The sequence below is a fragment of the Microtus oregoni genome, unplaced genomic scaffold (assembly GCF_018167655.1).
Source record: "Microtus oregoni isolate MIOR12 unplaced genomic scaffold, Mior012 000029F_ref0000214, whole genome shotgun sequence".
Taxonomy (NCBI): Eukaryota; Metazoa; Chordata; class Mammalia; order Rodentia; family Cricetidae; genus Microtus; species Microtus oregoni.
Window position 1 is genome coordinate 4290804 of NW_024543088.1, and position 23978 is coordinate 4314781.

Here is a 23978-nt window from a genome sequence, read left to right on the forward strand (position 1 = left end):
TCATGACGTCACCGACTCGACCTTTGAAGTAGCCAATCGATGGTAAGGAAGTCTTGGCACGCCTTCGCCATCCCTCCAGGGAGGGGCGGAGCTATATGTCAAAAGCAGCCAATGGCTGTCCCAGAAGGTGCGTCTCCGCGAGAGCCGCGGCGCGAGCTCTCCCGCGGTGCCTGAGGCTGGAAGAGTGCTAAGTCCATGGAGCCAAGCGTGGGCGCGAGGTGAGCCGGGCTTGCGGTCTCCCCTTGGGGCGCAGTCCCTGGAGTTCCCGGTATTCGGCCTCCGTGAGAGGACCGGAAGTAGCTGAGGCGCGGGCCAAGTTCGCGGACCCTGAGCGGCGTTCTGCTCGCGCTGGGCCTGCTGCTATCGGGAAGCTGAAAGCCACAGGCCGCGGACTTGAAACCGAGCGTGGAAATCCATTCTTGTCGACTGAATTCGGCTCTAGGCGGTTTTTCTTTTCTTTTTTTGACTTTTTACAATTGAGGACTTAGAGAGTGAGACAAAGGCTAATTTTGTAGTCAATAGTGTTTATTTTATTTTTTTAGATTTTACTAAGTTGCCGTGTTTCTGTGTATTTAATATCTTGTTCTCTTTAGGCTTTAAAGTCAGTGAAGCATATCTTCGAAAACCAGCACAGTTACATTCAGTGACAGATTTGTCGATGCAAATTTGCTGTCTGTAAAATACAAATATTGTCATTTCCCCACACTCTAAGTTCCAGAAATAGACCTGTTGCAGAATAAACGAATTTTAGGTAGTTTGAATTTCATGTGAGATCCTCAGCAGTTAGATGTTACAGACAAGTGAAATGTTTTGTTTTGTTTTGGTGAGGTAGGGCTTTGAACTCAGGCTCCTCCCTCAGACACCTCAGTGCTGTGATTAAACCTTCCATCCCCAGGCTGAACAAGTGAGATAGCAAGGTAGAATGAAAAGAATTGTTTATTTCATCCGGGTTTTTGGAAATCTAGTATGTGTCAGGCCCTAAGATCTGACAGATACCCAAAGATCTCTCCCCTCAAGGAAGAACCTCTGTTCCATTATACTTTACTGGAGCTTTTTATAGCCAGGTAGCCATTCTTTCCTGTGACTAAACCATAAGAGAATTAATGGTGGTAAATTGGAACCTAGGCATGACTAGACTTTCATATGATAGACAATGGGCACCACTAAGAATTTAAGCTTAAAGATTGTTTGGCTGGATTTGCGATTACAAAAATAATTGATGGGAACCAAGCACACTGGCCCACACCTGTAATCCTAGCGCTGGTGGGGTAGAAATGGGAAGATCAGGAGTTCATAGTTACACTTGACTATGTAGGGAGTTTGAGGCTGTCAAAAGAAAAGAAAAGAAAGCAAACCAAAAGGGGTGGTAACAAGGATAAACTGGAGGCAGGTCAGAACAAGCAGTAAGAACCTGGAACAGGTCCGGAATCCTATCATCCCGGAGGCCGAGATGAGGAGCTTGAATTTTAGGCCAGTCTGGGCTATGTAGAGAGCCTTTATCTCAAACATGAGCTTTGAGGACTTTCCTAGCAACAGTGAAGGCAGCTTGGATTTGGATTCAATTTCCAAAAGCAACTGTAACTTTTTACAAATTGTATAAAGAGAAAAAAAAAGTCGCTTTTCAAGAATGAAAATTTTCGTTGTAAAAGCTTATTGATCTATAACTTAAGGGATAGATCATGTCTCCTCCAGGTAGATCCATGTATTATTAGAATTTCAACATGATAGTTTTAAATATTGGTTAGCAGATTTTTTAAAGATTGTAGAACATTCATATCTGCAAGTGTAATGAGTGTGTTCATATAAAGAATGAATGGGGACGGCCAGGCAGTGGTGGCACATGTATTTAATCCCAGCATTTAGGAAGAAGAAGCAGGTGAACTCTGTGAGTTCTAGGCCAAAATGCTCTACAAAGCCAGTTCCAGGACAGCCAGGGTTGTTACACAGAGAAACACTGTTTCAAAGAAAGAAAGAAAGGGACGAGAGGGGAGGGAAGAGAAGGAAGGAAGGTGAATGAATGGGTTAGGCTAACAGTAACAGATAAATCATTTACCATAGTAAAAATAAATTCATCTGCTTTGTCTAAATATTTGCATTGTGTTTTGTATGACTTTTTTTCAGTACAGAACTTGCTAAGGCTATCAAGCCCATTGATGGGAAGTCAGTCCATCAAATTTGCTCTGGGCAAGTGGTCCTCAGTTTAAGCACTGCTGTGAAGGAGTTGATAGAAAATAGCGTGGATGCTGGTGCTACCAGTATTGGTAAGTTTAAAAAAGTTTTAAGAAACATCCCTGGACTATTAGAAAGCAATCAAAACTGCCATACCAGTAATTGTTATTTTGAAGGTAGCACCTAGTTATTGTGTGAGAGAATTCTCCTGGGGGAATGCAACACACACAGGTCCACTCACCATTGTTGGGGACTCTGGCACACCAAAGCAATAGGTGTGCGGCGTTCCAACTTGGTGAGTCAATGAGTTTTTTATTGATGTTCCTAACAAATATGGGGGGGGGGGGTTGTTTACAGGATCAGAATGATTCAAAAGCAGCTTTTATTTCCAAAACACCTGCCCCAGCTTGAGGGTGATCCCTGAAGTCTGCATCCTAGGAACTCTGCCAGCCTTGGAGTTTCAGCTTTCCCAGACTTGTGACATTTATTGACCTCTGGAATCTCTTGTGCCTCCTCCATCCTGGAGGGAATCTTTCAAACCAGAGAAAACCGTTATACAACAATTCCGTGTCTAATATTTAACTATGGAATAAGAATTAAATTACATTGTGTGTAGGCATTGTGCTAAGATTTATAGTCTTATTTAGTATATAGACTATTATGATTTGGGAGTTACTATCTCTCTTATAGAGATGAGGAAAATGAAGTGCCAGGAATTTGGTTTTATTGAGGCTATAAAGCTCATAAAATATGATCTAGGAACTCTGATTGCAGAGCCTGTTATATTTTTTCGGTTGTGAGCCTAGCCTTGCTGAGCCATCCCTCCAACCTGAGCCTATTCATCGTGACAATATTAAAAAGCACTCCTTTTGAAATAATACTATAAACCAACTATTTAATCTGGGATGACAAATAATCCAGAAGGACTTTCAAAAGTAAAACATGCCAGGCGGTGGTGGCACACGCTTTTAATCCCAGCACTAGGGAGGCAGAGGCAGGTGGATCTCTGTGAGTTCGAGGCTAACCTGGTCTACAAGAGCTAGTTCCAGGACAGGCTCCACCAGCACTCGGGAGGCAGAGGCAGGCAGATCTCTGTGAGTTCGAGGCCAGCCTGGTCTACAAGAGGTAGTGCCAGGACAGGCTCCAAAGCTACAGAGAAACCCTGTCTCGAAAAACTAAAAAAAACAAAAACAAAAACAAAAAAAAAAAACAATCAATCAATCAATAAATAAATAAAGCAAGCATGCATAGCTAGGGTTGTGGCTCCATTGTAGAGTGCTTGCCTAGCATTTATAGCTTCCTAGGCTTGATCCTCAGTGCTACATACATACATGTACATACATCCCTCAGAATGATAGCAATATTTTTAAGTAAAAGTGTAGACATAATTGCTAAGTTTGCATTCTGTGTTATGAATATTGTCAACATAAAAGCTTTTAGCATTGATTAATTATTGAGAAGTAAATATGTTGACTTTTTTAGATCTAAGGCTTAAAGACTATGGGGTGGACCTCATTGAAGTTTCAGACAATGGATGTGGGGTAGAAGAAGAAAACTTTGAAGGTCTAGGTAAGATGAATGTTCCAAATAATAAAGTAATCATTTCCGTGTATCTTAGAAGTTTGAGTAACACTGTTTTAAACCACATATTGTATATGTCCTTTGGTCTATCACTTAAGACATTTTTAGTCTTCCTTTCCATTCTCTTTCAGCTCTGAAACATCACACTTCTAAGATCCAAGAATTTGCTGACCTGATTCATGTTGAAACTTTTGGCTTTCGGGGGGAAGCTCTGAGCTCACTCTGTGCACTGAGGTGATGTTTATTATACTCATCAATTTGATGCTCTATGTAAAAGCTTCTGAAAATTTATAAGCATGGTTAGAATCATTGTGGTTTTCACTTTACTATTGGAATATCAAGTTATCTTGACCCTAACTTCTGAATGCTGTTTTATCTGACTACCAATCTAAGTAATATTATTTCTGAAATGTAAGAAATAAAGGAATTAAATAAAGAAAATAGTATTGTTAAAAAAAAAAAGCCACTGCCTGTCTTAAAACAGTTATTAAAGTACCACAGAGGCTGGGGGTGTGACTTAGCAGCAGCCTACTTACCTATGAATCTTGCTGCCTAGGGTCAATCAGAAGCACTGCAAAAATAAAAAAAATAATGAAAGATGACAAATTGTGAGTACCATTAGTTTTAGTTTTTCAGTTGTTTTTTTTTGTTTTGTTTTGTTTTGTTTTTTTTGAGACAGGGTTTCTCTGTGGTTTTGGAGCCTGTCCTGGAACTAGCTCTTGTAAACCAGGCTGGTTTCGAACTCACCGAGATCCGCCTGCCTCTGCCTCCCAAGTGCTGGGATTAAAGGCGTGCGCCACCACCGCCCAGCTAGTTTTTCAGTTTTTAGGAAAAGATCTAATGAAAGCCCTACTTAATTACAGTGAAGTTATAAATTTTTATAATTATGTATTTGAATTATGTCTTTTGGATTCTTTGTGAAAGTTTTGTTAGTAACTAAATTGAGAAAGAAAGTTTTGGGAGTAGAACTGGAGATACTTCGTTGTTTTGCAACTCAGCCTAAAAACTGAGATCATTCACAAGAACAAAGTGTTTATAAAACTGTCTCACCATCCTTTGGGGCCCCAACTTTAGATGATACGGTAGATGGCCTTACTTATTGAAATCGTAAATTGTCTCGGAAGAATCACCTGCTCAAGAAAGTTCTGAGAGGCCAGGCGGTGGTGGCGCACACCTTTAATCCCTTCACTAGGGAGGCAGAGGCAGGCGGATCTCTGTGAGTTCGAAGCCAGCCTGGTCTACAAGAGCTAGTGCCAGGACAGGCTCCAAAGCTACAAAGAAACCCTATCTCAAAAAAAAAAAAAAAAAAAAAAAAAAAGAAAGTTCTGAGAGAAAGGAAAGTGGGAGAAGGTTTTCCATATCTAACCCTCGTGAGTTCCTTAGGTTTCTCCACACGCAGGCCCCTTGCAGTGCTAGGGACTGAACTCCGAGTTCAAAACAAGTGCTAGGCAAGTGTTCTGCTCCGAGCTTCATCTCTAACTGGACATGCCGTCCCTGGCATTCTCTTTCAGTGATGTCACTATATCTACCTGCCACGTGTCTGCAAGCATTGGCACCCGACTGGTGTTGGACCACAATGGGAAAATCACCCAGAGAATTCCCTACCCCCGACCCAAAGGCACAACAGTCAGCGTGCAGCACTTATTTTATACACTACCAGTGCGTCACAAAGAATTTCAAAGGAATATTAAAAAGGTATTGGTAAATTCACAATCCCAGCCTTCAGGAGTTTTTCTAATGTAGTATATGAGTAAGAAATTAATTGAAGATGTTTTTCAGTTGATTTTCTTTCTTTAATTTAAAAATGTAAAAAAAAAATAATTTTTTTTTTTTTTTGAGACTGGTCTCAATGTGTATGTTCTGGCCCTTACTTGTCAATTCCTACCTCCGTCTCCTGAGTGGCGGATTACAGGTGTGTGCCATCATGCCCAGCTATGGTTTATTGAAACATTTAGGATCATGCCATGTACACTGTTGTATAACTACTTTTCACATATTGTAATTATCTTTTTTTTTCCATTGGTAACTTTATACTACCTTTTCATCGTTCTTCCATGATATAAATATACTTAATTAGCTCCTTGCTAATGATTGCTTAAATTGTTCCCAAGGGTTTGTTTATTTGCTTTAGTTTTTTTTATTTTATGTGTATGAATATTTTACCTGCATATATGTCTGTGCACCACATATATGGCTGATGCCCTCTGAGGTCAGAAGGAAGCATTAGGTCTCCTGGGACTGAAGTTATAAAAGATTGTGAGAAGCCATATAGGTCTCAACAAGTGCTCTTAACTGAGCCAACTCTTCAGCCCTGTTTCTAAGTCTTTAAAGTTACTTGTTATTTCAACAAACACTTTTTTTTTTTACTTTATATTTAGTTAACCTCTTTTTGGTTTAGTTTTAGTTTTTTGTTTTTTTCAAGTTTGAAACAGTATAGGCTTACCTTAAACTCACTCTATAGCCCAGACTGGCCTCAAACACAAGATGATCCCCTGACTCAGCTTCCTAAAGGCTAGGATTACAGATGTGGGCCACTGTCTTAGTTAAGCTTTCTATTGCTGAGATAGAACACTATGATCAAAAGCAACTTGGGGAGGAAAGGGTTTATTTCAGCTTATATGCCCTGATTAAGTCCATTATGAAGGGAAGTCAGCTCAGAAACTCAAGGAACCTGAAAGCAGAAACTAAAGCAAAGACCATGGAGGAATACTGCTTCCTGGCTTGGTCCCCATAGCTCGATCAGCCTGCTTTCTCATACCATCCAGCGCCACCTGCCCAGAGGTGGCACCATCCCCAGGGAGATGGGCCCTCACACATCAATTATTAACCAAGAAAATGCTCCCACAGGCCAGTATGCTGGGGGCATTTTCTCAGTTGGAGTTGCCTCTTCCCAAATGCTTCTAGACTGTGTCAAGTCGACAGAGACCTTACAGAACAGAAGTCATTAGTATCCATGATAGCTAGTATGCCCAACTAGTGAATAATTTTTTTAATATGTCTTTGTTTATGCTAGCCTTTATAAAAGAATAAAATTTCTTATAAAACAAGTTAAACAAAGGAACCAGGATGGTGGCACATGATTCAAGAGATGTGGAGAAAATTGAAGGCTATCTTGAATTACATAGGGAATGCATGTCTTAAAAAGCAAGAATAAATTTCTAAGTGAAGCATTCTAAGTTCAGAGGGCATGCACTTGTTTTAGTTTCTGAGAGAAGGTTCTACTTCATTGTCAAGGTTGGCCTGGACCACATGCTCTTCCTACTTAACCCTCATGAATTTTTAAGATTATACTCATGCACCCACCATACCTGGCTTAGAAATGTGTTTTGTATGTATGTGTTTATATACATGTGGAGGCCAGAGGTCAGCATCTTGTGTCTTCTGTCACGTTCTAGCTCATGTTTGTAGTCTAAGTCTTCCTAGCCCTGGAGCTCACAAGTTTTACTAGACTTGCTGGCCAGAGATCCTCCCTTCCCCCCTTGCCAGTGCTGCAATTACAGTTGTGTGCCACCACACCGAGCTGTTTTACATGAGTTTGGGATTGTACACATGCTTGCCTAGAAAGCAATTTACCGAGTTAGCTCCCCAGCCCCTAGAATGTACTTCTTGATGGTGATTCACCAACACAAATGAGAGGCCAATGGCTAGCGGCCTCTGTTTCATTTCACAGCATAGGTGGGGAGGATTCTTCCCCTTGTTTTGTTTTCAAGGCTATGTAGAACCTTGAGTTGTATGTTTTTAAGAATACCATGCAATTCCTGTAGGATCAAAGTAATCTTGTATTTGTGTTTCTCAAACAGGAGTATGCCAAAATGATCCAGGTCTTACAGGCATACTGTATCATTTCAACAGGCGTCCGTGTAAGTTGCACTAACCAGCTTGGACAAGGAAAACGGCAGCCTGTGGTGTGCACAAGCGGAAGTTCCAGCATGAAGGAAAATATCAGCTCTGTGTTTGGCCAGAAGCAGGTAGGGGCTGGCCAGCTGCTGAAAAATGTTTTGGTTTTTAGATTTATTGCTTTAATTATGTCTATGTGTGTAGGGAGTGGGTGTGCACACTGCTGGTGCCTGCCAGAGGTATAGAATCCTCCTGGAGCTGGAGTTACAGGTGGTTGTGAGCCACCTGACATGGGTGCTGGGAACTGAACCCAGGACTGCTGTGCTCTTAACCCCTGAGCCCCTGAGAAATGTTCTTTTGCTCTAGTGATTGCAGCAGGTTTTATTGTCATTCACAGAGACTAAAACTCAAAGCAAGATATTTCAGTACCCCATAGCTAAAGTTAATGTCTGGGAGCTGGAGATTTTTTAAATTTTATTCTTTTTCCTTTTTTTGGTTTTTCAGGACAGGGTTTCTTTGTAGCTTTGGAACCTATAGACCAGGCTGGTCTTGAACCCATAGAGATCTGCCTGCCTTTGCCTCCCGAGTGCTGCGAGTGCCTGGCTTAAATTTTATTCTTAGAGAATGAAATACTGAATCCTTTAATATGCCTTGTCTCTCTTTCTGAAAAACATAATGTCATAAAATAGGAGCTCAGGTGATTTCTTTTTCTGGTAAACAAATTGTTGTCATTACAGCACTACAAAGTAGCTGTCAACATTCATTGTTTCTTTTGTTTGTTTTGCTTTGGGGTTTTGTTGTTGTTATTTTGTGCTCTTAATGAGGCATGGCTTGACCTGGGAAGAAAATATCCTCTATTTTCCCTGAAGTTTGGTGCCTCTGTCTTAGGAAATACCCTTACTCTTGTCTCTTTCAGTTGCAGAGCCTCATTCCTTTTGTTCAGCTGCCCCCTAGTGACTCTGTTTGTGAAGAGTACGGCCTGAGCTCTTCTAACAAGCCATGTAATCTTTTCTGGTGAGTACACTGATTGCTGTCAGGAAAACTACAGCCAGTTTCCCTGAGGTCATGATGTTTGTGTTTGTGTGTTTGAATAGTGATTGTAAGGTGTAAAGTGATTGTGTGCTGCTAAGAAGAATGCATAAAAAAGACAGACAGACAGTGGCTTAACTTAATTCAAACAGCAGCTGGGTGACTGGGACCTTTAAGAGGGTTTTCTGTTAAATTACTCTACTTTAGTTAAAATAGTTTCTTAATTATTCTATGTCTAGTGTTTGACCTTTGGGATCTATTAAAGTTGCCCAGCTATGTTGTGTTTAGTGTATGAAATATAGAACTTCTGTAAGGAGGATTGCCCCATGAAGATCTGTATTGTTTATTTCTACACTTGTTTTTTTGGCTTATCATGAAATTGCTAGATGGTGTTCTAGTTTGCTTTCTGTTGCTGTGATAAACAGCCTGGCCAAAAGCAGCCTGGAGAGGAAAGGACCTGTTTCTCCTTACAGCTTACGGTTATCCAGGGATGCCAAGGCAGGAACTGAAGTGGAGACCACAGAGGAATGCTGCTTACTGGCTGGCTTCCCAAGGCTCAGTCTTTACAACCCAGACCTACCTGCCTGGAGTGGCATTAACCGTAGTGGGCTGAGCCCTCCCATGTCAATCAAGAAGTGCCCCACAGACTTGCCCACAGGCCAATCTGATGGAAGCAGGTTCTCAACTGAGATTCCCTCTTTTCAAGTGATACGAATTTGTGTCAAATTGAGAAAAACTCCCTAGCACAGATGGACATGCCTATATGTAAAGGTGTTCACAATCCTGGGATGGGACTCATGCTGAACAAGAAACTTACCAACGCCTTAAGTGCTTACATAAAAGTTCATGTGGAGGACAAAGATCCAACTCTAGTCATTGTTCATGTACCATCCACCCACCTAGTTTTTGAGATAGGAGCTCTCTCGGTGGCCTGGAATTCCTCAAGTAGGCTAGGGTGACTGGCCAGTGAGCTCCAGATATATGCCTGTCTCTACTTCCCCTGCACTGGAATTTCCAAGTGTGTACCACAATGCTTGGATTTTATTTTTAAATGTGGATTCTGGTATCTAATCAGGTCTAAGTGCTTACAGCAAGTACTTTACCAACCGAGCTATCCTCCTTGCCCTGAGGATGATTTTTACAAGGACAGGATGTATGGCTGGTTATCATGTGGAGTCACCACCAGCTGCTCTGTGCCCTGTGATAAGGACTCCATGGCATACATGCAGTCCTGGCGATCGGGACTGAGGCAAGAGGATCATGAGATCATGAGACTCTGCCTCAAAAAGGAAGAAGAAAGTGTCCTGTGCTGTTAGAAACTTTTTCATGCCAGAACTGTCATTCCTGTATTCCTCTTGACAGCATTTCAGGCTTCATTTCACACTGTACACATGGTAGTGGGAGGAGCTCAACAGACAGACAGTTTTTCTTCATCAATCAGCGTCCTTGTGACCCAGCAAAGGTATTTTTCATTGTTTGCTTGTTTGCTTACTTGTTTTGAGACTCATGTAACCCTATATGGCCTCAAACTTCACTGTGTAGCCAGACTGGCCTTGAACATGCTCTGCCTCCACCTTCTGGGTGCTGGGATTACAGGTTTGGATCATCATGTCTGGTTTATGTGGTACTAGTATTTGAACCCTGTTGACAGAGGTTTCTGTCCCACCCGGTCCCACAGTTGTTCAGTCCCAAAGAAATACACAGAGATCTACATTAATTATAAGCTGGTTGGCCTATTAGCTCAGGCTTCTTATTAACTAATTCTTACATCTTATATTAACCCATTATTCTTGTCTGTGTTAGCCATGTGGCTTGGTACCTTTGTCAGCGAGGGATTCTCATCTTATTTCCTCTGTGTCTGGGTCATGACTGCAGACTGCATCTTTCCTCTTCCCAGAATTCTGTTCTCGTTGCCCTGCCTCTACTTCCTGCCTGGTCACCCTGCCTATACTTCCTGCCTGGCTACTGGCCAATCAGCATTTTATTAAAATACAACTGACAGTGTACAGACTATTGTCCCATAGCAGAACCCAGGGCTTCATGCACGCAAGACAAACATTATACTGACTGAGCTGTCTCCCTAAACCGTCATGACTAGCTGATACAGACAGTTTACATGAAACTTGGAGCTGACTCAGAAACATGCCTTTAAAATGATCTTACTTGAGGACTGGAGAAATGACTCAGTGCTTAAGAGCAGCCAGGGTTCAATTCCTAGGTTCATTTGGCCAAACCTACATAGCGGCTCAAAACTGTCTGTTCTTCACTCTCTAAGGATCTGGTGCCCTCTTCTGGCCTCTTCAGACAATAGGCATTTATTTATGCGATACATAGACATAATGCAGGCAAAACATCCATACACATGAAAATGATTGATAACTTTTTCAAATTAACTTATCTTACGAATTTAGGAAAACCTACAGTTATTTAAATTTCATATGTGTATAAAAGTACTTATTAATATAGTTACTACCGTTAAAACTATCTGTTACACAGAGAAACACTGCCTTGAAAAACCAGAAAGAAAAAAATTACTATCACTTCTGGAAGCAAGTAGACATTCTAAGACATTTATCTAAACTTCTTATTGCAGACTGACAACATGCATTTGTTTGTGTGTTTTCTCTTCCTTTTGTCAATTTTACAGGAAAATAAGAGCCCAGGTTTAGCTGTGCCTTAGACTGAACCAATTATCCAATGTCCTTATGAGGCTTTAATGACTCGGCTCTGACTTTGCATTCTCAGCAGCAGGCAGCAGTGACCTTGGTGATGTTTTGTTTCCTAGTGCCATCTTAAAATTTGATTGCATTCTTTTTGAGTGTGACCCAATATCTACATTTTAAAATTAGTGTGATTTGTCTCTAATTTATGTGATTTAATAATCATTATAATATCACATAACTGTGCACCTGAGTACATTTGAGCATGCTTTACACACATTGAATCGTGCTTGCCTTCTGTCCGTCTCACCTACCTACCTACCTACCTCTCAGTCTTCCTGCCTCAACTTCTAAAATACTGGCGTTCTAAGTGTCCACCACCAAACCTGGCACAAATTTCCTGAAGAACATCTTTGGATTGGAAAGATTCAGTTCTCAGAGTTTATTCATCTGGTCTCTTTACCTACTGAGCCATTTAGCAAGATGTGTTTGTTATTGCCTGAAATTCTAGTATGGGGAAGGTTGAGGTAAGAAGATAAAGAGTTTGAGAACAGCTTGAGCTACATAGCAAGCCCCTATACAAACAAATCCCTTTGAAGATGAGGAAACTTTTCCAATAGCGCACATATTTGTTGTTTTGATTGTAGAATACCTTCACAGGTGTGCATGTGTGTGTATGTCTATACTTGCACGTGTCTTAAGATATCAAATTGCAAAGTTTTTTGTTGTTTTATCAGTGCTGAATATTGAACCTCACAATTCCAGGCAGGAGTTGTGTCACTGAGCCATTTCCCCACCCCTCTTTTTCCATTTTTTGTTTTTTCTGTGAAACTAGACAAGGTCTCGTTAAATTTTTCTTGTTGACATTGAACTTACTCTGTAACCCATGCTAGTCTTGAACTTTCCATCTTCCTACCTCAGCCTCTTGTTTGGGGGTCTGTATGTTAAGGTCTAGCTAAATTTTATAGTGCATACCATTCATACATTAATAAAGTTGTATAGAGAGTTGGGTTTATACCTCGGTTTATAGAGTGCTTGCCTGCCTGCACAAAGCCCTGGTTCTGTCTCTAGCCCTGCTTTAAACTGGGAGTGGTGGGGTATGACTATAATCCCAGCACTTACAGTGAGGGCAGGAGGGTCAGAGTTCAGAGGTCTCCTTAGGTAGGCAACATGAAACCCTCTGTGGGAAAAAAGTGCTTTAATGCTGTGCGAGTTTAATAAAGCTTAATACAAATAGGTTGCTTTGCTGATAGGTTAGAAGAGCATGTTGTTAGAACATTTATTCTTTTCTCTTCTTTGTTTCTTGTACAGGTCTCTAAACTTGTAAATGAGGTTTATCACATGTATAATCGACATCAGTATCCATGTGTTGTTCTTAACATTTCTGTTGATTCGGGTAAGTTCTATTGAGGTTTCAATAAAAATTTTGGACTATTCCTAATAAAATGAAATTATAAAGTTCTGATATGACTAAATAGAAAACAACTGATAATCCTGAAATTTTACTTTCTATAATGACCATTCTGCATTCTGTTTGAAACAGTGTTATTGTATTATTAGGAAATGTAGCTTTAAACTTGAACAAAGGGAGAAAGTATAAGTAAACTTACAGGTTCTCCTTGATTTTGAAAAATTAATTTCATATGTATTTTTTTCTTTTTTACTGTCAAATTTTTACTTACTTAGATCCACATTTTCTAGATACTTTTGTATATGTATAAGTCTTTCTTGAAATAGACATGTCCATGCTCACATGTGCAAACATGCACTCATACACATTAGCATTTGTGAAAGGAAATAATTTTTATTTGTAGATGTGAACATTTTATTTTCCGTGTCATTAAAAAGTATCTCAAAAAAAAAACAAACCCACCATAGTTTGTAGGACGGAAAAGGTAGGTAGGAACTCTTGCTGCCCTTCTGGAGCCCTGGAGATTGGTGCCTGTAACTTCAGCTCCAGGAAATCTAGCACCCTCTCCTGCCCCAATGGGCACATGTTTACACTTGCGTGTGCACACACATGATGCAGTTACCTACAGAGGTCAGAGGTGTTAGGTCTTGATGGAGCTCAAATTACAGGTGTCTTCGAGTCACCTGATGTGGGTTCTGGAAGAGTACATGCTCTTAACCTCTAAGCTTTCTCTTCAGCTTGAGGTAGTCTCTCGTTTCTGTTGCTGCACTTCATACTCCAGGATAGCTATCCCATAATCCTTAGCTACATAGTGGGTTCAAGGTTAGCCTGGGCTACGTGAGACTCTGTCTTAACATGATGATGATATATTAATAAAACTTTAAAAATAAAAATAAGGTTATTATTATTTTCCTCATTTATTTAAAAGGTAACTTTATAGACTGAGGAGATGGCTCAGTAGGTGAAGTGCTTCATGGGCAAGTGTGAGGGCCATAGTTCAGCTCCCCAGTTCACATGTAAAGAGCTGAGAACAGCAGCGCATGCCTGTAATCCCAGTGCTGGGAGGCTGCAGGAGGATATCTGGGGGAGTATAGCCAAATTGGTGAGCCACAGGTTCAGGCAGATCCCCTCCCTATCTTGAAAATAAGGTGGAGAAGCAATTGATGTCAACCTCTGGCCTCCATACACACACATGTATGTCTAGCCACATATTTGTGCGCACACACATACACATGCATAGTCTCAAAGAAGTAATTTTATAATTTATGAATACTAATCTGGACACCATTATTTTAATCTTGACTGGTTTTAATTAATAGTACAAATGAATGAAATAGTTAATGGCTAAAATCTTATTGCTAAAGGCGAGCTCAAGCATGTGTGTTATTCTTTGTTTTAGAATGTGTTGATATTAATGTGACTCCAGATAAAAGACAGATTTTACTACAGGAGGAGAAGCTTTTGCTGGCGATTTTAAAGACCTCCTTGATAGGAATGTTCGACAACGACGCAACCAAGCTTACTGTCAGCCAGCAGCCGCTGCTGGACATTGAAGGTAAGGAAAGCACAGTGATGTAACCTGAAAGTTTTAGTTGTTGTGATACCAACTCTTTTTCCCTCACGGTGACTTTTGACATGAAGTAGAATCTTTCTGGTAAGAGAAAATGTCACAGTAGAAAATTAGAGGCTGTGAATGGTGACGCACAATTTTAATCCCAGCACTCAGGAGGAAGAGACAGGCAGATCTCTGTGGGTTCAAGGCCAACCTGGTCTTCATAGCAAGTTCCACACCAACCAGGGAGACATAGTGAGGCCCAGTCTTAAAAGTCTTGAGCTATGCGGTGGTGGTGCACACCTTTAATCCTAGCACTCGGGAGGCAGAGGCAGGTGGATCTCTCTTAAGTTAGAGGCTACCCTGGTCTACCAGAGGTAGTTCCAGGACAACCAGGATTGTTACACAGGGAAACCCTGTCTTGAAAAACCAAACAATAAATGAATAAATGAAAGTCTCAAGGTAGAAGGTGAGGATTGTCACTTGAGGTTGTTCTGACCTCCTTACTCATAGCATGTGCACGCACACACTGTCACACAAACATTTTTTTTAAGTTTATGAAGGCCAGGTGTAGTGACACATGCCTGTAAACCCAGCATTTGTGAAACTGAAGCAAGAAGATCTTCACAGTTGCTGGTCTACACAATAAATTCTATCTTAGCTATGGCTCCATATCGAGAGGAAGGAAGAGAGACAAACTGAGACTGGGAGACAGGAAGTCATCTAGTCTGTTCTGTCCTGTGATTATTGTATAGGGTCCATCAAAGTCATATGTGGCCATTCTTTCAATCATTCATTTTCATTGATATACAATATTCCACTCAAGTCAAATATTAACAATTATTGTGGGTGTGGGGGTATTCAAATTGCTTCCAGTGTGGGGCTGTGGTAAGGAGTTGTCATGAGCGTCCTCGGACATCTTCCTGTTGGTTTTTATTTTTTTTAAGATTAAAAAAAAATTATCTGTGTGCATGTGTGTATGCCATGTTTGTGCAGATACGCAGAGAGTCCAGTAGAGTCTTCAGAGCTAGAATTAACAGATAGTTGTGAGATGCCCTCACAGTTGCTAGGAACTGAATTCAAATCCTCTAGAAAGTCAGCAAGCACTCTAACTATTGAACCGTCTCTCTATCTTCTGATTTTGTTTCTCTGAGATAGAGTCTCTCTATATCCCACACAAAAGGCTGGAATTCCATGTCTTCTTACCGGAGCTGCCTCAGTGCAGGGATCATAGGTGTGGGGTATCATGCTCAGCGTGGGTAGACATTTCTGATGGAGGAGCGGAGCTGGGTCACAGATGTGCATACATTTAGGTTTCTTTATATCCCCTTTAAGATGGGTTCTAGCCAGTGTTGCATTATTTTGTGTGCAGTTTGGCCTCTTTGTTTGTGAAATGCCTGTTCATATAAGAATAATCCTTTGTTCCTCTTGAGTACCCTCGCTGATACTCTTCTTTGTTCCCGTCTGTTTAGGTAACTTAGTAAAGATGCGCACAGCAGAAATAGAAAAGCCTGTGTCGGGAAAGCAAGACAGTTCACCTTCATTGACGATCACAGCGCATGAGAAAAGGGCAGCATCCATCTCCAGACTGAGAGAGGCCTTTTCTCTTCATCCCAACACAGAGCTCAAGCCTTGGGGCACAGAGACCCCTGAACTGAGGCAAAATTATCCAAGTCAGAAAAGGGGTGTACCATCTTCTTGTCCTTCGAATCTCATCTCTCCTAGAGGTCTGTGTGGCTCCCAGGACAAAGTGGTGAGCCCCAAGGAAAGCCCTGAAGACTGTATGGACAGAGTGAAACTAGAAAAAGACTCGGGGCTCAGCAACACCTCAGCCAGCTCTGAAGACGGGCTTAGCACCCCAGAAATGGCCAGTAACTTTAGCAGTGACTATGCAGTGAGCTCTCCAGAAAACAGATCTTCACAGGAAAACATGGACTGCCCTCCTTCAGGTACAGGACACCATCTGAAGCAAGAAGGTACGGTTCTGCCTCCACCAAGTCCTCTCTCTTCCTCAAACGCTAAGCGTGTCAAGACAGAAAAAAGACCTTTAAATACTGGCGTTCCTCCAAAGTTGCTTGATGCTCGGAACACCTCAGCAGCTCAGGTTGATGTGGCTGTGAAGATTCATAAGAAAATAGTGCCCCTTGACTTTTCTATGAGTTCTTTAGCTAACAGGGTGAGGCGGTTACAGCAACAGAAGCAGCGGAATGAAAGTGAGCAGAGCTACAGGAAATTTAGAGCCAAGATTTGCCCTGGAGAAAACCAAGCAGCAGAAGATGAACTCAGAAAAGAGATTAGGTACTGTTTGTTCTTAATGATGTTTTGGTAAGGCTTGTGGTTGGTTATTTTGACTGAGCCGGTGGCTGATTTTATAGAGAGTCAGTGTTGGCTCCTCTCAGTATCTTGGATGTCTTGTTCCTTGCACTGTGTAGATGATATCGCCCTTTTCTCTTTTTTTTTGGGGGGGGGGAGACTGATTATTCTATTTTATTTATTTTTAATTAATTTGTTTATTATGTATACAGTGTTCTGTCTGCACGCCAGAAGAGGAAACCAGATTGAATTACAGATGGCTGTGAGCCACCATGTGGGTGCTGGGAATTGAACTCAGGACCTCTGGAAGAGCAGCCATTGCTCTTAACCTCTGAGCCATCTCTCCAGCCCGATATCATCCTTTCTTGCACCAGGATCTGTCCTATGGCTTGAGATTCCTGTGGAGACAGTCCAACAACATGGGCTTCTCCACAATCACAGGCCCCCCATAGATTGATCAGTGTTTCATTCTCTCTCTGCCTCCCTCCTTCCTCATTGCTCCCTTCCTCCAATTCTGATATTGAATTTGGGATTGATTTTGACCCCACAGATTTTTCTGTTCACTAATTTCTCCTTGCCTTTCACATATTTAATGTCAGTTTTCCTGCTTTTTGTGTTTTGAGACAGGGTCTCATATAATCTAGGCTGGCCCAAAACTCACTGTGTAGCTAAAGATGACCTTGAACTCATGATTGTCTTGCTTTTGCCTCCCAATTGCTGGGTTTACAGGTGTGTGCTGTAAATTTTCTTTCTTGATTGTTTTTTTTTTCTTTTTTGTTCCCCATGGCATCTTGCTAGTCATTTGTTGATCAAGTGTTGATGCCATGTGACTATCCTCACTGTGGTTTGCTCTGAAAGCTGGACCATATGAGCATTTCTCCTGGGTTTTGTTGTCGCCTTGTACATATTATGAGATTAGAAACAATTAAATATCTTTCAGGAGAGAATTTATAAGGTGAGCTATAGTACACACATATTGAACTCCAGTACAGTCATTGAGAATGAAGGACCGTGAAGCAGGAGGACTATGATGCTGCGGTCAGGATGAGTAACAGATGTAGATGTAAAGTTGGGGGTTGTTGGCATGCACCTGTAATTTCAGCTACTTAGCAGGCTGAAGAAGGAGAGTTCCAAAGCCTAGACAATACAGTCAGAACCATCTCGAGGAAAAAAATTGTAGAAACCTATGATGTATTAAGTGATAACAGTAGAGTGGAATGAAGATGCATAGTTCTGTTTTCATTTTTAAAAATGAAATTCATGTACGAGCAAGGATGTAGAGGCACACATGTCAGATTATTAATAGATGTCACTAAGGCCATCTCTGGAACTCTGAACGTATGGATATTAATGTGATGTTTATAAAGAAAGTACAGTTGTCACCTTTTCTATTTTATGCTTTTGTAGCACTTTTTTAGTTAAATTGTTCTGTTTTATAATCAGAAATAATCTTCAAATAATGTTCTATATTGCAGTAAATCGATGTTTGCTGAGATGGAGATCCTGGGTCAGTTTAACCTGGGATTTATAATAACCAAACTGAAGGAGGACCTCTTCCTGGTGGACCAGCATGCTGCAGATGAGAAGTACAACTTTGAGATGCTGCAGCAGCACACTGTGCTCCAGATGCAAAGGCTCATCACGTGAGTTCACAGAGGCTTCGGGATTTTCAGTGCTGTTTCTCACATCCCTCCCGCCCTTTGAGATGAAATAGCTTTATACCATTATCTGTATGTGTGTATGTATAAATGTGGGGTTTCTGCTATAATCTGTGCAACACATTTTTATGCTTTTCACATAGTAATAGTCATGGCTCCCATTTATTGAGTACCTATTATGTTGTAAACTGTGTTGAAGCAAATTATTCATTTAAGCCAAGCAAATGTACAAGGGAGCTGTAGCTGCCATCACTAGCTCATCATAATAAGATGGCACACACCCAGAGATGTTAATCAACTTGCCTGAGCTCTCACACCTCAAATTTCTCTAGGTCTTAGCTCTTTTTAGCTTTATTAAATGGTGTTCACTGAGTGGCCAGAAAATCCTGTTGGTGAAGGGTAACTGAACATAGTTGGTCTGCTATAGAGTGGTGCACACTTATGAAGCCTTATATGTGTGGGCCTTTTTGTTTTACTGAGACAGAGTCTCACTATGTAGCCTTGACTGGCATCAGACTCACAAAAGTCTACTGGCCTCTGCCTCCTGAATGCTGGGATTAAAGGTTTGTGCACCGTGTCTTGTCCATGTGGGCCTTTCTAAGGGGCAGCTTATAAACCAAAAATAGTGCTTTTTGATTTCCTTTCTGCTCTGTAGGTAAATGTTTGCCTTGGATTATAGTTTGAGTCTCCTGTATTTCAGGCCCCAGACTCTGAACTTAACTGCTGTCAATGAAGCTGTGCTGATAGAAAATCTGGAAATATTCAGAAAGAATGGCTTTGATTTCATTATTGATGAGGAGGGTAAGTTAACCATTAGGACTGTCGGACTGTATAGTTTAACTCGGAAGTATTTATGCTAGCTCTTACTTTGAGTGCGTGGGTCTTCATTATAAATAGCCATAAACTAAAATGTTTTTCTCCAATAATGGATTTTCCTCGATTCTTTCTTCTTTTAGCTCCAGTCACTGAAAGGGCTAAATTGATTTCCTTGCCAACTAGTAAAAACTGGACCTTTGGACCCCAAGATATAGATGAACTGATCTTCATGCTAAGTGACAGCCCTGGGGTCATGTGCCGGCCCTCAAGAGTCAGGCAGATGTTTGCTTCCCGAGCCTGTCGGAAGTCTGTAAGTAAAATAAGCTCCTCTCCCATGTAGTATAACCTGTTCTGTTCGTTCCATGTATGGGAATACAGAAGTAAGGTGGATTAGAGAAATAGACATAAACAAAAAAATGACCCTTTTGATGCCAGTAAGTGCAGAAACTCAAATAGCATGTGGCCACAGAAAAACGTGATGGCAAGGAGATGGGTGCCATCTGAGCTCCCTTAACGGGTGAGATAAAGCCTCCATGGGTAAGAATGCTCTTGACAGAAAAAATAGTGACCACACAAACCTGAAGAACAGAACAGCACCTAGAGGACAGCCCATAGTCATACTGCTTTATAGTGAGAGAGTGCAGACCTGGGTGGGGAGCTAACAGGGTTAGGAGCTATGCTGTAGACTTGCTGTATGTGAGGCCCATTGTTCAGTGAACAGTGTTGAAAAGCAGCACGTGACAGGGCTTCAGGAGATGTCTGGGCTGAAGTTATTTGCTAGACTTCTAATGTCAGCTTGAGACAAGCTAAAGTCATCTGAGAGAGAAATTAAGAAAATGCCTCCATAATATCAGGCTGTAGGCAAGTCTGTGGGCATTTTTCAAATTAGTGATTGATGGGAGAGGGCCCAGTCCATTAGGGGTGGTGCTATCCCTGGGCTAGTGGTCCTGGGTTTATAAGAAAGCAGGCTGAGCAGGCCATGATGAGCAAGCCAGTAAGCAACACCACTCCGTGGCCTATGCATCAGCTCCTGCCTCCCGGTTCCTGCCTTGTTTGATTTCCTGCCCTCACTGCTTCTGATGATGTTTTATATGGAACTGTGAGTGAAATAAACCCTTTCCTCCCCAAGTTGCTTTTGATCATGGTGCTTCATTACATCAGCGATAACCCCCCTGACTAGGACAGTGTGAAATCACTCCAAAGACAAGTTTTGTTTTGTTATAGTGTAGAACTGGGAGGAGGAGTGTGTACATGCCTTAGAGCTTCTATGGGGGTCAGAGGACAATATTATGGAGAGTTAGTTCTTCCTTTATGTGAGTTCTAAGGGTCAAACTCAGGTTGACAGGCTTGTGCAGCAAGCCCTTTACCCTCTGAGCCATTTAGCCAGCCCTCAGAAAAGTTTTGTTTGTGGACTGCTGGTGTGGCTTTAGTTGTAGAGCACTTGCCTAGTATGTAAGCAGAAGCACGCACATGTGTACACACACACACACTCATAGACTCACACAAACACAGCACAAGCGAGTGCTCAGGATCTTGTTGGCTCTGATTTCTAGTCACAAATCCTTGGTTGATGAAAACAATCCTATCTTGTAGTGAAAGTGTCAGAGCAGGTGTGCCACAAGTCATGCCGACCTCTTTACCCTTCTGTGTACCTGTGATGTGGAGGCCTGTGGAGCCATAGAGTGCAGACACACTGTTATAGCTCCCCTGTCTCTAGCACTGACTGACCTTCATGGGATCTTCTGTCTCCTGCTGTTCATGTAATATATTCCCGTCCCTACTTGTCTTTCCAGCCCTTTTTCCTTCACTTTGCTCCAGCCACAGCCAAACGGTTGCACTCATCCTCTCCTGTCACCTCAGACTCTTTCTACCTGCCATTCCCCACCTGGATCCACCCTCACTGCTCTTTGCCTGGCTCCCTCCAGTCTGCAATCACCTCATAAATGACATTTGCTAACTTGCTTATTGTCTTTCTGCCCCCTCCCCAAGCAGTGCTCTGTCCCTAGCTGTAGGACTATGCTGACACCTAGTGGACACTTCATGTGCTACAATCAGAAGAAAGATAACAACAGAGGGGTTTAGGCCTCTCTGCATCCCCATCTCTACCTATTTCTCAGAATCTCAGAATATCGGGTATGCTATAGCATCTACTTGTCACATACATGTCACCAAGCTCTTCATGCTCTAGAGAGCGTGCTGTTTCACTGAGAGTACGCAGGGCATTTGAGCAGGAGCCTGAAGGAGGGAGCACTTGCGATAAAGATACGGGGAAAGCAAGTCCCAAGCACAGGGACAGCTAGTTCTCTGATTCTGAAACTTGGTTTGTGCATGTGCACACGGAGATGGTGTGCCAGTGTGGCAGAGAAGATGGTTGCAAACAAGGATGTTACCTTAGTTATTATTGTATTGCTGTGACGAGACACAATGGTCAAGCCAACTTGTAAGAGAAAGTATTTAATTGGGGGCTGTCACGTCCAGCCTCGTCCCGCAAGGAAGACGCAACACCCGGAGCTCTTCTTGCTAGCAGTTTATTCAGGACCTTTTTTCTCTTTTTTTCTCTTCCCCTCTCTCTCTCTCTCCTTTTCCCTCTCTCTCCTCCTCTCTCTCTGTGGGCAAACCTCTCCCAGCCCTTAAAAAGGCACAGGCTGCCAACCCCGGATTGCCAGGTGGGCACTGCCCATAGGTTCACGCATATGCAAGCAGCTGACAATCATTGCGTGATCACAGCATAAGTCAGGTCTTAGCCATAATTAGGAACTGATTATCAGATGTGGCTCCACGCTGCTCTCTACAGGGGGCTTGTTTGCAGTTTGAGAGGATGAGTCTATGATCATCATGGTGGGAAAATGGCATTGGAGCAGTAGCTAACAGCTTACATACAGATCTATAGGCCACAGAGAGAAGGTAGGGAGAGAGGAAAGAGGAGAGACTGGACCTGGCATGGGGAAAACTCAAAGCCCACCTCCAGAGACACACCTCCAATAACACCACACCTCCTAGTCCTTCCTGAACACCAACTGGGAACCAACCCTTCAAACATAAGAGCCTACAAGAGCCATTCTCATCCAAACCACCACAGATATGCTGGCACATTGAGCAAGGACCTAGGCTTTTACTTGGGTGAAGGAAGAGCTGGAAGGAGTAGTGTGACCTGACAGACTTTTTAGAAGACCTGTTGTTCTGGCATGGTGACTCAAATCTGTAACCCTGGACTCAGGAGGCAGAGGCAAGAGGTTCATTGCAAAGGCTGGCCTGGTCCATAGTGAGTTCCAGGCCAGCCAGGGTTAACTCTAGTGAGACCCTGTCTTCAAGGGAAAGTAAAAAATTAGGGATTGGGATGATGGCTCTGCACGTAAAGTACTTTCTGTACAAGCATGAGGACCTGAATACAAATCTCCAGCATTCAAATTAAAAAGCAAGTTGTGGTGCATATTTGTAATCCCTGCTCTGGGGAAGTGGAGACACCTATGAATCCCGGGGGCTCCCTAGCTGGCTAGTCTAGCCAAAATAATGAGATAAGGGTTTGATGACAGAATCCTGTCTCAAAAACTAAGGTAGATCATGATAGACATTAGTGTATACTTTTGGCCTCCATGCACTCAGATAGGAGCAAGCATGCACATGCGTGCACACATATATGCTCACATGCAGTGTGCGCGCGCGCACACACACACACACACACACACGAACACTTGCATACACATGCGCATCAAAAAGTAAAATAAACAAGTAATAAAATTCCTTGCTCCCTGCTGAGTGGAGAGAGGCACTCTGGACCACTCTGGTTGCCAGTGTGAGAGGAGAAAAGTAAAGTCATGTGGAACTGTTGAGAGAAGGGGGTGCTGATCCACTTCTTGAGAGGTCAAACCTGAGCCATGAAGGCTGGAAGCTCAACAGAAATGTGGAGCACCGTGAAAAGGGACTCTGGGGGAAGATTCTTCAGGAAATGTTTTAAGCTGTGATTTTGTCTGGTCTCATCCTAGCGCTGTGCTTCTGAAGACTGTTGTGATAAAGTCTAGTTAAACTCCACTGTTGTCTCGTACTCAGGTGATGATTGGAACCGCTCTCAACATAAGCGAGATGAAGAAGCTCATCACTCACATGGGTGAGATGGACCACCCCTGGAACTGTCCCCATGGAAGGCCAACCATGAGGCACATTGCAAATCTGGACATCATTTCCCAGAACTGATGCTTGTAGGGTAGAGTTCACTGCAGATTATTCTCTGCTATTTTAATGCTTCGGATCCACTTGAAAACAGTGTTAAGCCAGGCATAGTGGCATGTGTGCCGCTAGCCCAGCTACTTGGGAGACCCAAGTGGGAGGCTCACTTGAGGCCAGGGGTTTGAGACCACCCTGAGCTACATTAATCAGACTCCATTCCAAAGAGAAAAGAAAATGAAGCCTTTTCATCATGTCTACTGTTATTGCCTTGAAATTTAAGTATGCATGTGGTGTATGTGTATGTGTGTGGTGTATGTGTGTGGTATGTGTGTGTTTAGAAGTGGTGTGCAAAAATATGCCTTAGAAAACAAGGAGAGCTGTTGTTAATTTTTTTTTATTCTAGCCCTACGTTGGAATGCCAAAATGTTGTTGGTTGTTTTATTCTTTTGGGGGGGCCGTCACCCAGCTCCCAAATAAATCACACACGTTGTCTTATTGTTATTTATAAAAGCCCGGCTTTAGCTTGGTTTGTTTCTTGCCAGCTTTTCTTAAATTATCCCCAACTACATTTTGCCTCTGGGCTTTTTCCTTTTCTTCTGTATATCTTACTTTCACTATTAACTCTGTGGCTGGCTGGGTGGCTGGACCCTGATGTCCTCCTCTCCTTGTTCTATCTTGCTCCTTCTTCCTCTCCTCCCAGATTTCTCCTACTTATTCTCTTTGCCTGCCAGCCCCACCTATCCTTTCTCCTGCCTCGCTCTTGGCTTTTCAGCGCTTCATTAGCCCAT

The 23978-nt window shown here is 42.2% G+C and overlaps 1 protein-coding gene across 4 annotated transcripts; it reads left to right on the forward strand.

Annotated features, from left to right (window-relative positions):
• The first annotated feature begins 81 nt into the window (after nucleotides 1–81).
• Pms2 (PMS1 homolog 2, mismatch repair system component) lies at nucleotides 82–23737 on the forward strand. Of its 4 annotated transcripts, XM_041677820.1 has the most exons (15): nucleotides 82–218; nucleotides 2122–2261; nucleotides 3652–3738; nucleotides 3882–3984; nucleotides 5262–5445; nucleotides 7551–7718; nucleotides 8504–8601; nucleotides 9979–10078; nucleotides 12588–12672; nucleotides 14087–14242; nucleotides 15712–16537; nucleotides 18028–18195; nucleotides 18911–19011; nucleotides 19167–19336; nucleotides 23074–23737. In XM_041677820.1, the coding sequence occupies exons 1-15, from the start codon at nucleotides 196–198 to the stop codon at nucleotides 23215–23217; spliced, it is 2553 nt and encodes an 850-aa protein (XP_041533754.1). In that variant the 5' UTR covers nucleotides 82–195; the 3' UTR covers nucleotides 23218–23737. The 4 variants fall into 4 exon arrangements, with proteins under 4 accessions (XP_041533754.1, XP_041533755.1, XP_041533756.1 ...); XM_041677821.1 differs by lacking the exons at nucleotides 82–218; nucleotides 2122–2261; nucleotides 3652–3738 and adding an exon at nucleotides 4307–4358 and having other exon boundaries at nucleotides 3912–3984; XM_041677822.1 differs by lacking the exons at nucleotides 82–218; nucleotides 2122–2261; nucleotides 3652–3738; nucleotides 3882–3984 and having other exon boundaries at nucleotides 5341–5445; nucleotides 7603–7718.
• Nucleotides 23738–23978: the final 241 nt, after the last annotated feature.